Source organism: Oncorhynchus mykiss, chromosome 9, assembly GCF_013265735.2.
Source record: "Oncorhynchus mykiss isolate Arlee chromosome 9, USDA_OmykA_1.1, whole genome shotgun sequence".
Lineage (NCBI taxonomy): Eukaryota > Metazoa > Chordata > Actinopteri > Salmoniformes > Salmonidae > Oncorhynchus > Oncorhynchus mykiss.
The window spans coordinates 6,207,150-6,223,544 of record NC_048573.1 but is presented as its reverse complement, the minus strand read 5'-3'; the positions used below and the strand labels follow the sequence as shown (position 1 = coordinate 6,223,544).

General features: G+C 48.5%; 1 protein-coding gene across 1 annotated transcript in view; it reads right to left on the bottom strand.

Annotated features, from left to right (window-relative positions):
• mark2b (MAP/microtubule affinity-regulating kinase 2b) overlaps nucleotides 1-16,395 on the bottom strand; it is a 71,899-nt gene that overhangs the window by 41,735 nt on the left and 13,769 nt on the right. The window contains exons 10-11 of the mRNA XM_036989237.1: nucleotides 14,918-15,003; nucleotides 10,333-10,494 (exon numbers count right to left, since the gene is read on the bottom strand). Coding sequence (XP_036845132.1) covers nucleotides 10,333-10,494; nucleotides 14,918-15,003 — 248 coding nt within the window. The remainder of the gene's footprint in view (nucleotides 1-10,332; nucleotides 10,495-14,917; nucleotides 15,004-16,395) is intronic.

The window sequence follows — 16,395 nt, the reverse complement described above, 5'->3', positions numbered from 1 at the left end:
TTCCTTACTTTTTCAAAGTCACTGTGCATTTGCAATATGTTTCAATGGGCAGGTACCATCACGAATTTGTCATGCTCAAAAAATTTTAGATGTATTTTTTTTGGTTTCTTACTTTTTCAAAGTCACTGTGCATTTGGAATATGTTTTAATGGGCAGGTACCATCACGAATTTGTTTATCGAATTTGTTTATGTTTCCTTACTTTTTCAAAGTCACTGTGCATTTGCAATATGTTTCAATGGGCAGGTACCATCACGAATTTGTCATGCTCAAAAAATTTTAGATGTATTTTTTTTGGTTTCTTACTTTTTCAAAGTCACTGTGCATTTGGAATATGTTTTAATGGGCAGGTACCATCACGAATTTGTTTATCGAATTTGTTTATGTTTCCTTACTTTTTCAAAGTCACTGTGCATTTGGAATATGTTTTAATGGGCAGGTACCATCACGAATTTGTTTATCGAATTTGTTTATGTTTCCTTACTTTTTCAAAGTCACTGTGCATTTGCAATATGTTTCAATGGGCAGGTACCATCACGAATTTGTCATGCTCAAAAAATTTTAGATGTATTTTTTTTGGTTTCTTACTTTTTCAAAGTCACTGTGCATTTGGAATATGTTTTAATGGGCAGGTACCATCACGAATTTGTTTATCGAATTTGTTTATGTTTCCTTACTTTTTCAAAGTCACTGTGCATTTGCAATATGTTTCAATGGGCAGGTACCATCACGAATTTGTCATGCTCAAAAAATTTTAGATGTATTTTTTTTGGTTTCTTACTTTTTCAAAGTCACTGTGCATTTGGAATATGTTTTAATGGGCAGGTACCATCACGAATTTGTTTATCGAATTTGTTTATGTTTCCTTACTTTTTCAAAGTCACTGTGCATTTGGAATATGTTTTAATGGGCAGGTACCATCACGAATTTGTTTATCGAATTTGTTTATGTTTCCTTACTTTTTCAAAGTCACTGTGCATTTGCAATATGTTTCAATAGGCAGGTACCATCACGAATTTGTCATGCTCAAAATTTTTTAGATGTATTTTTTTTTGTTTCTTACTTTTTCAAAGTCACTGTGCATTTGGAATATGTTTTAATGGGCAGGTACCATCACGAATTTGTTCATCGAATTTGTTTATGTTTCCTTACTTTTTCAAAGTCACTGTGCATTTGCAATATGTTTCAATGGGCAGGTACCATCACGAATTTGTTTATCGAATTTGTTTATGTTTCCTTACTTTTTCAAAGTCACTGTGCATTTGGAATATGTTTTAATGGGCAGGTACCATCACGAATTTGTTTATCGAATTTGTTTATGTTTCCTTACTTTTTCAAAGTCACTGTGCATTTGCAATATGTTTCAATGGGCAGGTACCATCACGAATTTGTCATGCTCAAAAAATTTTAGATGTATTTTTTTTTGTTTCTTACTTTTTCAAAGTCATTGTGCATTTGGAATATGTTTTAATGGGCAGGTACCATCACGAATTTGTCATGCTCAAAAAATTTTAGATGTATTTTTTTTTGTTTCTTACTTTTTCAAAGTCACTGTGCATTTGCAATATGTTTTAATGGGCAGGTACCATCACGAATTTGTCATGCTATAAAAATCCTGCAGGAATGTGAAATTGACTGGCCCGATGAACTCGGGATGGCTTTGCAGTGATTCTGGGTCATCTCAATCGCTCGTTTGGGTTGATTTCAGAATGTCGCTTTTGGTGATGTTTTTTCACTATAGAATCATATTGCAAATGTACAAGAGTCAAGTGGACAAGAGTCCATCAGTCAATTAGATATCATTCTGACCACCAAACTGATACAAACTGACACCAAACCCACTTTTTCCAACTCGTTTAGTAGCCAACTATTACATACTTCAGAGCTGGCCCAAAATTCACAACGCCTTCGGTACAAACCATAAAAAAACCATAAAACACGTAGTTACGTTCTAGCTGCGGGTCCATTTCTTATGTTATGTGTTGGCCTAGCTGAGGCGACCCCGAATCCCAAGTTTCGGCTCGATAGGTCATTTGGTGTCCGAGAAAAACCCTAATTGGTGCTGAAAATCCACTATTTTCCATGACTTGCTACGGGGTCCTTGAATGAGATATCGGACAGAAACGTTGGGGTCTGTCTATATGGGCCGAGACGTTCGCAATGCACCTAGTCTTGCGACTCTGGGACATTTCTAAATGTCGTCATTTTCGTGATGCAAAAATGAATTGAAGTTATTTCAAATGTACGAGGCTGTTTCTCGGTCCGAGAACCTTCTAGAGCCACGTAACTCACCACGCACCATCTACGGGAGGTCTAGAACAGGTTTCTAAAGTTTCGGAACTCTAGGTCCGACGGTTCTTTTTTAGCTCCAACAAAGCTAACTATTGGAGCCACTGTCTGTCTCTACGCACCCCAATACGTCCCTCCATCCAAGTTGTGTTTTAGTGCAATTTTTTTTTCCTTTGATTTTTTTTGGGAAAAATGACTGATTTACAGTTCATGGGGGTTGCCTAATCACACATATGAAGTTTTGGAAAGATCAGACTTTTTTAACCCTTCGAAACAGCCCCTGAGACACCAATTATGGCACTTCCGGTTGGCACAGGAAGTTATAAATCAACACATATCCTCATTGGGGTATGCTGTTACAGAATCCTGAGTTTTAAGTCCTTACGTTAAGAATTGACTGATCTACACAGGGTTGAATGCACTATGTCTATCAAACTGCATGCAGTGTATGGGTAAACACTTTTAGGGTGATTTGAACCACTTCCGGTTGGTCCAGGAAGCTTAGAATCAACACAGGTAGACCTCATAGTGGCCTGATGGACTGGTACCGAAGACAGGTTCATACGGCATTCATAACCCACATAGGCCTCAGGTTGAAATTAGGGGTGCAGGCAATGTATTCCTATGGGGAGAGATGACACTGTAATCTGTGAGATCAAAAAACCCTGTTTTACTGTGAAGGGTTAATGCCACACGGTCAAGGTTAGGCTTGTTGAGATCGGGAGGACCTTAGGAACATTCAAGTGGTGGAATTTTTCTTCTCACCCTAACGGTTCTCTCACTGTCACTCAAAAGCAAATGACATTGTGGTGCAGGCTTCATTTTGGGCCTTCTATTCTAATGGTTGCTGCGCCTAGACCGAGCGAGCTACGGTCAAGCGGGATAGCTCGTTGAACTCAGAACAGTCTGGAGACTATGGTGATGCCATTTTTTGTGTTGATTTCAGAATGCCATTTTGGTGATGGTCCCTCTCCGTTTAAACATATTGCAAATGTACAAAAGTCAACTAGCAAGTCAGTGTCCATCAGTCAATTAGATGTCATTATGACACCAAATGGATATCAATTGACACCAAACCCACTTTTTACTACTCATTTAGTAGCCAACTATCACATATGTCAGCGCAGTCCCATAATTCACAGCGCCTTCAGTTGAAAACCTAATAAAAAGGTAAAACACATAGTTACGTTCTAGCTGCGGGTCCAGTTCGGACATTATGTGAAGTCCTATGTGAGGCGACCCCGAATCCCGAGTTTCGGCTCGATAGGTCATTTGGTGTCCGAGAAAAACCCTAATTGGTGCTGAAAATCCACTTATTTCCATGCCTTGCTACGGGGTCCTTGAACGAGCTATCGGACAGAAACTTTGGGGTCCGTCTCTATGGGCCGAGCCGGTTTCAACGCACCTAGCCTTGCGTCTCTGAGACTTTTCTAAACGTCGTCATTTTCGTGATGCAAAAATGAATTGAAGTTATTGCGAATGTACGAGGCTGTTTCTCGGTCCGAGAACCGTCTAGAGCCACGTAACTCGCCACGCACCATGGCCCGGAGGTCTAGAACAGGTTTCTAAAGTTTCGGAACTCTAGGTCCGACCGTCCTTTTTTAGCTAGAACAAAGCTAACTATTGCGGCCACTGTCTGTCTCTACGCACCCCAATACGTCCCTCCATCCAAGTTGTGTTTTAGTGCAATTTTTTTTTCCTTTGATTTTTTTTGGGAAAAATGACTGATTTACAGTTCATGGGGGTTGCCTAATCACATATATGAAGTTTTGGACAGATCTGACTTTTTTAACCCTTCGAAACAGCCCCTGAGACACCAATTATGGCACTTCCGGTTGGCACAGGAAGCTATAAATCACCACATGTCTTGATTGACATGGCCACTTACAGAATCCTGAGTTTTAAGTCCTTACGTTAAGAATTGACTGATCTACACAGGGTTGAATGCACCATGTCTATCAAACTGCAGGCAGTGTATGGGTAAACACTTTTAGGGTGATTTGAACCACTTCCGGTTGGTCCAGGAAGCTTAGAATCAACACAGGTAGACCTCATAGTGGCCTGATGGACTGGTACCGAAGACAGGTTCATACGGCATTCATAACCCACATAGGCCTCAGGTTGAATTTTGTGGTGCAGGCAATGTATTCCTATGGGGAGAGATGACACTGTAATCTGTGAGATCAAAAAACACTGTTTTACTGTGAAGGGTTAATGCCACACGGTCAAGGTTAGGCTTGTTCAGATCGGGAGGACCTTAGGAACATTCCTATGGTGGAATTTTTCTTCTCACCCTAACGGTTCTCTCACTGTCACTCAAAAGCAAATGACATTGTGGGGCAGGCTTCATTTTGGGCCTAATATTCTAATGGTTGCTGCGCCTAGACCGAGCGAGCTACGGTCAAGCGGGATAGCTCGTTGAACTCAGCACAGTCTGGAGACTATGGTGATGCCATTTTTTGTGTTGATTTCAGAATGCCATTTTGGTGATGGTCCCTCTCTGTTTAAACATATTGCAAATGTACAAAAGTCAACTAGCAAGTCAGTGTCCATCAGTCCATTAGATGTCATTATGACACCAAACCCACTGTTTCCTACTCATTTAGATGCCAACTATCATATATGTCAGAGCAGTCCCATAATTCACAGCGCCTCTAGTTTAAAACATAATAAAAAGGTAAAACACATAGTTACGTTCTAGCTGCGGGTCCAGTTCGGACATTATGTGAAGTCCTATGTGAGGCGACCCCGAATCCCGAGTTTCGGCTCGATAGGTCATTTGGTGTCCGAGAAAAACCCTAATTGGTGCTGAAAATCCACTTATTTCCATGCCTTGCTACGGGGTCCTTGAACGAGCTATCGGACAGAAACTTTGGGGTCCGTCTCTATGGGCCGAGCCGGTTTCAACGCACCTAGCCTTGCGTCTCTGAGACTTTTCTAAACGTCGTCATTTTCGTGATGCAAAAATGAATTGAAGTTATTGCGAATGTACGAGGCTGTTTCTCGGTCCGAGAACCATCTAGAGCCACGTAACTCGTCACGCACCATGGCCCGGAGGTCTAGAACAGGTTTCTAAAGTTTCGGAACTCTAGGTCCGACCGTTCTTTTTTAGCTCGAACAAAGCTAACTATTGCGGCCACTGTCTGTCTCTACGCACCCCAATACGTCCCTCCATCCAAGTTGTGTTTTAGTGCAATTTTTTTTTCCTTTGATTTTTTTTGGGAAAAATGACTGATTTACAGTTCATGGGGGTTGCCTAATCACATATATGAAGTTTTGGACAGATCTGAATTTTTTAACCCTTCGAAACAGCCCCTGAGACACCAATTATGGCACTTCCGGTTGGCACAGGAAGCTATAAGTCACCACATATCCTCATTGGGGTATGCTGTTACAGAATCCTGAGTTTTAAGTCCTTACGTTAAGAATTGACTGATCTACACAGGGTTGAATGCACTATGTCTATCAAACTGCATGCAGTGTATGGGTAAACACTTTTAGGGGCATTTGAACCACTTCCGGTTGGTCCAGGAAGCTTAGAATCGACACAGGTAGACCTCATAGTGGCCTGATGGACTGGTACCGAAGACAGGTTCATACGGCATTCATAACCCACATAGGCCTCAGGTTGAAATTAGGGGTGCAGGCAATGTATTCCTATGGGGAGAGATGACACTGTAATCTGTGAGATCAAAAAACCCTGTTTTACTGTGAAGGGTTAATGCCACACGGTCAAGGTTAGGCTTGTTGAGATCGGGAGGACCTTAGGAACATTCATGTGGTGGAATTTTTCTTCTCACCCTAACGGTTCTCTCACTGTCACTCAAAAGCAAATGACATTGTGGGGCAGGCTTCATTTTGGGCCTACTATTCTAATGGTCGGTTATTGTGTTATTTCAGAAAATCATAGAAAATCACAGAAATGTCGCAGAGCTCCGCAGCACACTTTAAAAAGATTCGTATGAACACCCTGCAACTGGATCTGTAACCGTTGAAAAAAAAAAATGCCTATTTGTGACCATCACCAATTTGTCATTGTTCCGTTTCTCTTAAATGACGATAGATAAATGGCTGGTTCTTTTTTTATTGACACCGGAGGCTCCTTGGCTTTGACCTGAAGTGGAAAAATAATTTCTCTACTTCCATTTTAAGCCTTTAATCCCAGAAAAATGGCCGTAGCTCAAAAACCGTCGAGGCCTAGACGCCATCCCGTTCGGGGCCAACTGCCCCTTGAGCCAAACCTACGCTCGCCAAGTTTCGGCTTCTAAATATTTTCAGTTTTTGAGATAAGGCCCCGTCGCGATTCGTGATGTTTTGCCAAATTGCCATATGATTCCGTATGCCATCTGGTGGGAGTGTCCGGGACGGCGGAAAAACGGTCCGAAACTTGTTTTTTTTTTTAAACGGGAACCGAAAGTCCGACAAAGTTCATTCGACGACTTCCCGGTAGGTCCGGCCCTACCGCACGTCCCGACGCCGACCGCGAATTTTACAAACGATTTCGGACGTCGGGTAAGGGACCGTACATTTGCAATATGGACTTTCTCACTGATCATACACGAAATGCCGAAATGTTCCCTTATGTATGAAAGGATGCACATTTTTCCAAATAAAATTCAGATTTTGCAATTTTCGTAGCAGGCTAGGAGAACTTCTGCAGTAGGTTGACAAAAGCGGGATCCCTTCTAGCCATGACTATCACTAGGTGACCAGAACTGTCAATCAAATAATCTCGAGCTGCCTGCGCGCAGACCACTCTCTCCTAAAACAATAAGTATGTAAATGTATTTACCAAGACATTTAGAAGAAAGAAAACAAATCCTCTGCTAGGAATCGACTCCTAAGATTCAGTATTTTTGGAATGGATGACACTGATTAGTTGCTGTACTTCGAGAACACAACAACAACAACAACAACAACAAAAAGAACAACAACAACAACAAAAAGAACAACAACAACAACAACAACAAAAAGAACAACAACAACAACAACAACAAAAAGAAGAACAACAACAACAACAAAAAGAAGAACAACAACAAAAAGAACAACAACAACAACAACGAAAAGAACAACAACAACAACAACGAAAAGAACAACAACAACAACAACGAAAAGAACAACAACAACAACAACAAAAAGAACAACAACAAAAAATAAAACAACAACAAAAAGAACAAAAAGAACAACAACAACAAAAAGAACAACAACAACAACAACAAAAAGAACAACAACAACAAAAAGAACAACAACAACAAAAAGAACAACAACAAAAAGAACAACAACAAAAAAGTTTCCATTAGGGATTTTTCTTAACGTTAAGCATCCCAATTTCGTTTAAACTTACTTACAACCCTACTTCAAACCTCTTGTCAATAATTTGCAAATCCATTCTTGGATGCCATTATAAGACATTGTCTGAATCACTAAATGGACTGTCGCTCCCCAAAAGAAGACAACCGCATTGGTACCAATTTATTTCTAAAATGTATCAACTTTAAAATGTCCCTGTATATATAAATTAAGGAACACCTAATTTTACAAGACTCACGCTACTCCTTTCAGCCATCAGCAACACAGCAGCAATTACAAACTGACTGGAATAAAGGGGCGTTAAAAAACAAATCACACAGTGAATTTAAGAAATACGTTTTTTTCAAATGTTCAGAACATACTGTAAGCTAATAGAAACATCACCATGTTTAAGATATTAGTAAATATGTATATATTATTTCGGTACTTAGTTGTATTAGTAGTTGTAGCAGAGGTTCAAATGTATATTTGGACACTTGAAAATGAGATTTCATTCTTCAAAATGTCAAATAAGATAAACGCTACGGTACGCCTGGGTCAATCCGGCGTTGGGTGAGAGGACAGATATTACACCATGGACACATGGATCATTCAGTCAGAAAACTCCCTCCCTTCACTCTCTCAGGCTCTCTCTCAATCATACTGTCTCAATTGCTTGCATCCCATCTCCTCGTCTTCTTCTGAAAACCCAATGGAGAAGAAGGTCAGAAGGGGTGGGGACCTTCTCCAATATGGTGGAGGAGGCGAGGAATCACCAAAAGACAAATTGAGAAAGAGCACACCAAGGGTTTATACATTTCCTACTGTCCCACCCTCTCTCTCTCTCTCCACTGTCCCTCCCTCCCTCTCTCTCCACTGTCCCTCCCTCCCTCTCTCTCCACTGTCCCTCCCTCCCTCTCTCTCCACTGTCCCTCCCACCCTCTCTCTCCACTGTCCCTCCCTCCCTCTCTCTCCACTGTCCCTCCCACCCTCTCTCTCCACTGTCCCTCCCACCCTCTCTCTCCACTGTCCCTCCCTCCCTCTCTCTCCACTGTCCCTCCCTCCCTCTCTCTCCACTGTCCCTCCCTCCCTCTCTCTCCACTGTCCCTCCCTCCCTCTCTCTCCACTGTCCCACCCTCCCTCTCTCTCCACTGTCCCTACCTCCCTCTCTCTCCACTGTCCCTCCCTCCCTCTCTCTCCACTGTCCCTCCCTCCCTCTCTCTCCACTGTCCCTCCCTCCCTCTCTCTCCACTGTCCCTCCCTCCCTCTCTCTCCACTGTCCCTCCCTCCCTCTCTCTCCACTGTCCCTCCCTCCCTCTCTCTCCACTGTCCCTCCCTCCCTCTCTCTCCACTGTCCCTCCCTCCCTCTCTCTCCACTGTCCCTCCCTCCCTCTCTCTCCACTGTCCCTCCCTCCCCACCTTCCCACTGTCCCTCCCTCCCTCCCTCCCTACTGTCCCACCCTCTCTCTCCACTGTCCCACCCTCCCTCTCTCTCCACTGTCCCTCCCTCCCTCTCTCTCCACTGTCCCTCCCTCCCTCTCTCTCCACTGTCCCTCCCTCCCCACCTTCCCACTGTCCCTCCCTCCCTCCCTACTGTCCCTCCCTCTCTCTCCACTGTCCCTCCCTCCCTCTCTCTCCACTGTCCCTCCCTCCCCACCTTCCCACTGTCCCTCCCTCCCTCCCTCCCTCCCTACTGTCCCTCCCTCCCTACTGTCCCTCCCTCCCTCCCTCCCTACTGTCCCTCCCTCTCTCTCCACCGTCCCTCCCTCCCTCTCTCTCCACTGCCCCTCCCTCCCCACCTTCCCACTGTCCCTCTCTTTCCTTCCCACTGTCCCTCTCTCTCTCTCCACTGTCCCTCCCTCCCCACCTTCCCACTGTCCCTCTCTCTCTCTCCACTGTCCGTCCCTCCCCACCTTCCCACTGTCCCTCCCACCTTCCCACTGTCCCTCTCTCTCTCTCTCTCCACTGTCCCTCCCTCCCCACCTTCCCACTGTCCCTCCCCACTTTCCCACTGTCCCTCCCTCCCCACCTTCCCACTGTCCCTCTCTCTCTCTACTGTTCGTCCCTCCCCACTGTCCCTCCCCACCTTCCCACTGTCCCTCTCTCTCTCCACTGTCCCTCCCTCCCCACCTTCCCACTGTCCCTCCCCACTTTCCCACTGTCCCTCCCCACTTTCCCACTGTCCCTCCCCACTTTCCCACTGTCCCTCCCTCCCCACCTTCCCTCCCACTGCTCTCCACTGTCCCTCCCCACTTTCCCACTGTCCCTCCCTCTCTCTCCACTGTCTGTCCCTCCCTCCCCACTGTCCCCCCCTCCTTCTTCACTGTCCCTCCCCACTTTCCCACTGTCCCTCCCTCCTTCTCCACTGTCCCTCCCTCCTTCTCCACTGTCCCTCCTTCTCCACTGTTCCTCCCTCCTTCTCCACTGTCCCTCCCTCCTTCTCCACTGTCCCTCCCTCCCTCTCCACTGTCCCTCCCTCCCTCTCCACTGTCCCTCCCCACTGTCTGTCCGTCCCTCCCCACTGTCCGTCCGTCCCTCTCCACTGTCCGTCCATCCCTCCCACTCTTTCCTCTGTCCGTCCCTCCCTCCCTCTCTTTCCTCTCCTCTGTCCATCTCTCCACTCTTCCTGCTTCTGAAAAACCATCCTCAATTTCTCTTTCCATCCCCCTCGCTCTCCCTCCCTCTCTAACTCCAGACCCGGGGTTTCAGGGAGGGGGTCTAGCAGGGTGTAGTAAGGGGGTTAGAGGCCACTTGCCTGGGCCGGTGGTGCAGTGCGTGGAAGTCAGGGCCGGGAGGCGGACAGGGGTGGTTGGAGGTGGATAGGGACTTGTGTTGGCGGGGACGGGAGGAAGAGGAGGAAGAGGAGAGGATGGCAGCAGCAGACGAGGTGGAGGCTCGGGACCCGGGGGTGTTCAGGCTGGTAGGGGGAGGGGAGCGCCCGCCCGACACACACACACACACACATGCATGACAGGAGTGTGTGAGGGCGGACAGGGCGTGGATGGGATAAGCATGGTTAGGAGCAGCAAAACATAACACTTTCAGCATAGGGGAGGGAGAGAAGGGGAGGGAGAGAAGGGGAGGGAGAGAAGGTGAGGGAGAGAAGGGGAGGGAGGGAAGGGGAGGGAGAGAAGGGGAGGGAGAGAAGGGGAGGGAGAGCGGTGGGAAGGAGAGGAGAGCGAGGAAGAGAGAGGAGAAAGGGAGGGAGGAGGGGAGAGGACAGGAGTAAAAGAGTAGAAATAGACTAACAAATACAGGGGAGCAGAAGTAGAGAGTTGTTGACAAGAGCTTAAACACAAACACACACACACACACACACACACACACACACAGAGAGAGAAAGAGAGGAGGTTTAATGGAGGTCAAAGCAACAGACTGCTGATTACATAGTGACAGAACAGCCATACATAGCCAAAAGAAGAGGACAGACAGACAGACAGACAGACAGACAGACAGACAGACAGACAGACAGACAGACAGACAGACAGACAGACAGACAGACAGACAGACAGACAGACAGACAGACATTAGCTTGTGGTGGGAAAATAACTGTTTATTCAGGCTGAGGACTGGAGGTTGTGTGTGTGAAGACTACTAGAGGCAGTCTGCAGATCTTTACAACGCCACAGTTAATATTCCATCACTAATCCCTTTATACAGAGAGAGAGAGAGAGAGACACACACAGACAGACAGAGAGATGGGAGGGGGAGGGAGGGAGAGAGGGGGAGAGGGAGGGAGGGAGAGAGAGGGAGGGAGAGACACACAGACAGACAGAGATGGGAGGGGGAGAGAGAGGGAGGGAGGGAGGGGGAGAGAGGGAGGAGGGAGAGAGAGGGAGGGAGGGAGGGGGAGAGAGGGGGGAGAGAGGGAGGGAGGGATGGGGGAGAAGAGAGAGAGGGGGGGGGGGGAGTGGGGAAGAGGGAGAAGAGAGGGAGGGGAGAGGGACAGGGAGGGAGTGGGGAAGGGAGGGGGGGTGAGGGGAAGGGAGGACAACTCCACACTGTATTTAGGTTAATGACATGACATGGGATGTGTCCAAAACGCCACCCTATTCCCTATATAGTGCACTACTTTAGACCAGGGCCCACTATACAGCGGGTCGGGTGCCGTTTGGGACACAACCACGTATCAAATCAACATCGAAAGAGTCACTTAAATCCCTTTAAGTCAAATGACACCTTATTCCCTATATAGTGCACTACTATAGACCATGAGCCATGGAGGGTTAGTGCTCCATGAAGGGTTAGTGCTCCATGGAGGGTTAGGGTTAGTGCTCCATGGAGGGTTAGGGTTAGTGCTCCATGGAGGGTTAGTGCTCCATGGAGGGTTAGTGCTCCATGGAGGGTTAGGGTTAGTGCTCCATGGAGGGTTAGTGCTCCACGGAGGGTTAGGGTTAGTGCTCCATGGAGGGTTAGTGCTCCATGGAGGGTTAGGGTTAGTGCTCCATGGAGGGTTAGTGCTCCATGGAGGGTTAGGGTTAGTGCTCCATGGAGGGTTAGTGCTCCACGGAGGGTTAGTGCTACACGGAGGGTTAGGGTTAGTGCTACACAGAGGGTTAGGGTTAGTGCTCCATGGAGGGTTAGTGCTCCACGGAGGGTTAGGGTTAGTGCTCCACGGAGGGTTAATGCTCCATGGAGGGTTAATGCTCCATGGAGGGTTAGTGCTCCATGGAGGGTTAGTACTCCATGGAGGGTTAGTGTTAGTGCTCCATGGAGGGTTAGTGCTCCATGGAGGGTTAGGGTTAGTGCTCCATGGAGGGTTAGTGCTCCATGGAGGGTTAGTGCTCCATGGAGGGTTAGTGCTCCATGGAGGGTTAGGGTTAGTGCTCCATGAAGGGTTAGTGTTAGTGCTCCATGAAGGGTTAGTGTTAGTGCTCCATGGAGGGTTAGTGCTCCATGGAGGGTTAGGGTTAGTGCTCCATGAAGGGTTAGTGTTAGTGCTCCATGAAGGGTTAGTGTTAGTGCTCCATGGAGAGTTAGTGCTCCATGGAGGGTTAGTGCTCCATGGAGGGTTAGTGCTCCTGGTCATAAGTAGTGTACTACAGAGGGAATAAGGTGTCATTTAAATGATGAAGCATGATAACCAGGGCGGAGAGCACTTCCACATTAGGTGAAACATACAATTCATAGATTTTACAATCAAAACATTTTATAAGAATCATTTTAAAACGTGTCTGTTTAAGATGATCATTTTATAACACCGACGTCAATATGAAGTAAACTATTCAAAATACTGTGATTTGATTTTTATGATTCCAATGGGCAGAATTCACTGACTCAAACTCCAACCGTGGTTAATCCATAGTGGACACATACAGCCTATGGCAGGTTGAAGTGTGTGTGTGTATGTATGTGTCTATGTGTGTGTGTGCGTGCATCTGTTTTAGCGAGAGAAGAGAACTGACAGTCGGAACGGTAGAGAGACAGCAGAGTACCGGCAGGGAGAGACAGTAGAGTACCGGCAGGGAGAGACAGTAGAGTACCGGCAGGGAGAGACAGTAGAGTACCGGCAGGGAGAGACAGTAGAGTACCGGCAGGGAGAGACAGTAGGGTACCGGCAGGGAGAGACAGTAGAGTACCGGCAGGGAGAGACAGTAGGGTACGGGCAGGGAGGGACAGTAGAGTACCGGCAGGGAGAGACAGTAGAGTACCGGCAGGGAGAGACAGTAGGGTACGGGCAGGGAGAGACAGTAGAGTACCGGCAGGGAGAGACAGTAGGGTACGGGCAGGGAGGGACAGTAGAGTACCGGCAGGGAGAGACAGTAGGGTACGGGCAGGGAGGGACAGTAGAGTACCGGCAGGGAGAGACAGCAGAGTACCGGCAGGGAGAGACAGTAGAGTACCGGCAGGGAGAGACAGTAGAGTACCGGCAGGGAGAGACAGTAGGGTACCGGCAGGGAGAGACAGTAGGGTACCGGCAGGGAGAGACAGTAGAGTACCGGCAGGGAGAGACAGTAGGGTACCGGCAGGGAGAGAAAGCAGAGTACCGGCAGGGAGAGACAGTAGAGTACCGGCAGGGAGAGACAGTAGAGTACCGGCAGGGAGAGACAGTAGGGTACCGGCAGGGAGAGACAGCAGGGTACCGGCAGGGAGAGACAGCAGGGTACCGGCAGGGAGAGACAGTAGGGTACCGGCAGGGAGAGACAGCAGGGTACCGGCAGGGAGAGACAGTAGGGTACCGGCAGGGAGAGACAGCAGGGTACCGGCAGGGAGAGACAGTAGGGTACCGGCAGGGAGAGACAGCAGGGTACCGGCAGGGAGAGACAGCAGGGTACCGGCAGGGAGAGACAGCAGGGTACCGGCAGGGAGAGACAGCAGGGTACCGGCAGGGAGAGACAGTAGGGTACCGGCAGGGAGAGACAGTAGGGTACCGGCAGGGAGAGACAGCAGGGTACCGGCAGGGAGAGACAGTAGGGTACCGGCAGGGAGAGACAGCAGGGTACCGGCAGGGAGAGACAGTAGAGTACCGGCAGGGAGAGACAGTAGGGTACCGGCAGGGAGAGACAGCAGGGTACCGGCAGGGAGAGACAGCAGGGTACCGGCAGGGAGAGACAGTAGGGTACCGGCAGGGAGAGACAGCAGGGTACCGGCAGGGAGAGACAGTAGGGTACCGGCAGGGAGAGACAGCAGGGTACCGGCAGGGAGAGACAGTAGGGTACCGGCAGGGAGAGACAGCAGGGTACCGGCAGGGAGAGACAGTAGGGTACCGGCAGGGAGAGACAGCAGGGTACGGGCAGGGAGGAACAGTAGGGTACCGGCAGGGAGAGACAGTAGGGTACCGGCAGGGAGAGACAGTAGGGTACCGGCAGGGAAAGACAGTAGAGTACCGGCAGGGAGAGACAGTAGGGTACCGGCAGGGAGAGACAGTAGGGTACCGGCAGGGAGAGACAGTGTTTATTCTTAAAGATACAGGTAGAAGTGAAGGGAGGAAGAGAAGGGCGTGTGTGTGTGTCTGTGTGAGTGTGTCTGTGTGTGTCTGTGTGTGTGTCCATCTCTGCGTGTGTCAACCAGCCTGTCGTGTAGCCAGTAATCCTAGTCTACTAATCTTCGTCCAGTGATGGATGATTTTCACGCCCAGGAAGGCTGACCATCCCTTGGGAACAGCTGCATGCCGGCCTGGGCCAACTGGCAAGGAATGGCAGCCAGAGCCAAGCTCTCTCTGTGTCTGTGTCTGTGTGTGTGTGTGTCTGTGTCTGTGTCTGTGTCTGTGTGTGTGTGTGTGTGTGTGTGTGTGTAGAGTCAGTATGAATGTGTGTGTGTGTGTGTAGAGTCAGTATGAATGTGTGTGTGTGTGTAGAGTCAGTATGACTGTGTGTGTGTGTGTGTGTGTGTGTGTGTACCTGTCCTTGCCGTTCTGTACCCCCTGGTCCAGCGAAGCTCTCTCAGTGAGAGGAGAGTTTCTGCTGCGACCCGACAATATGCTATTCTGTAGAGAGAGAGAGAGAGGCGAGAGAGAGAGATCGAGGGGGGAGAGAGAGAGATCGAGGGGGGAGAGAGAGAGAGAGATCGAGGGGGGAGAGAGAGAGAGAGATCGAGGGGGGAGAGAGAGAGATCGAGGGGGGAGAGAGAGAGAGATCGAGGGGGGAGAGAGAGAGGCGAGAGAGAGAGATTGAGGGGGAGAGAGAGGCGAGAGAGGAGGGGGGCAAGAGGACAGGGTATAATTGTGGTATAGAACAATGTCATCAACACATGAATCTAAACCATGCACTCATAACTCGACTGTGGAGTGGAGTGGTGTAGAGTGGTGGAGTGGTGTGGTGTGGTGTAGAGTGGTGTGTGGAGTGGTGTAGAGTGGTGGAGTGGTGTGGTGTGGTGTAGAGTGGTGTAGAGTGGTGTGTGGAGTGGTGTAGAGTGGTGGAGTGGTGTGGTGTGGTGTAGAGTGGTGTGTGGAGAGGAGTGGTGTAGAGTGGTGTGTGGAGTGGAGTGGTGTAGAGTGGTGTGTGGAGTGGAGTGGTGTAGAGTGGTGGAGTGGTGTGGTGTAGAGTGGTGTAGAGTGGTGTGTGGAGTGGTGTAGAGTGGTGTAGAGTGGTGTGGTGTGGTGTAGAGTGGTGTAGAGTGGTGTGTGGAGTGGTGTAGAGTGTGTGGAGTGGAGTAGTGTGTGTGGAGTGGTGTGGTGTGTGTGGTGTGGTGTAGAGTGGTGGAGTGGTGTGGTGTGGTGTAGAGTGGTGTAGAGTGGTGTGTGGAGTGGTGTAGAGTGGTGGAGTGGTGTGGTGTGGTGTAGAGTGGTGTAGAGTAGTGTGTGGAGTGGTGTGGTGTGGTGTAGAGTGGTGTAGAGTGGTGTGTGGAGTGGAGTGGTGTAGAGTGGTGTGTGGAGTGGAGTGGTGTAGAGTGGTGTGTGGAGTGGAGTGGTGTAGAGTGGTGTGTGGAGTGGAGTGGTGTAGAGTGGTGGAGTGGTGTGGTGTAGAGTGGTGTGTGGAGTGGTGTAGAGTGGTGGAGTGGTGTGGTGTGGTGTAGAGTGGTGTAGAGTGGTGTGGTGTGTGTGGAGTGGAGTAGTGTGTGTGGAGTGGTGTGGTGTGTGTGGTGTGGTGTAGAGTGGTGGAGTGGTGTGGTGTGGTGTAGAGTGGTGTGTGGAGTGGTGTAGAGTGGTGTGTGTGGTGTGGTGTAGAGTGGTGGAGTGGTGTGGTGTGGTGTAGAGTGGTGTAGAGTGGTGTGTGGAGTGGTGTAGAGTGGTGTGGTGTGTGTGGAGTGGAGTAGTGTGTGTGGAGTGGTGTGGTGTGTGTGGAGTGGTGTAGAGTGGTGTGTGTGGTGTGGTGTAGAGTGGTGTAGAGTAGTGTGTGGAGTGGTGTGGTGTGGTGTAGAGTGGTGTAGAGTGGTGTGT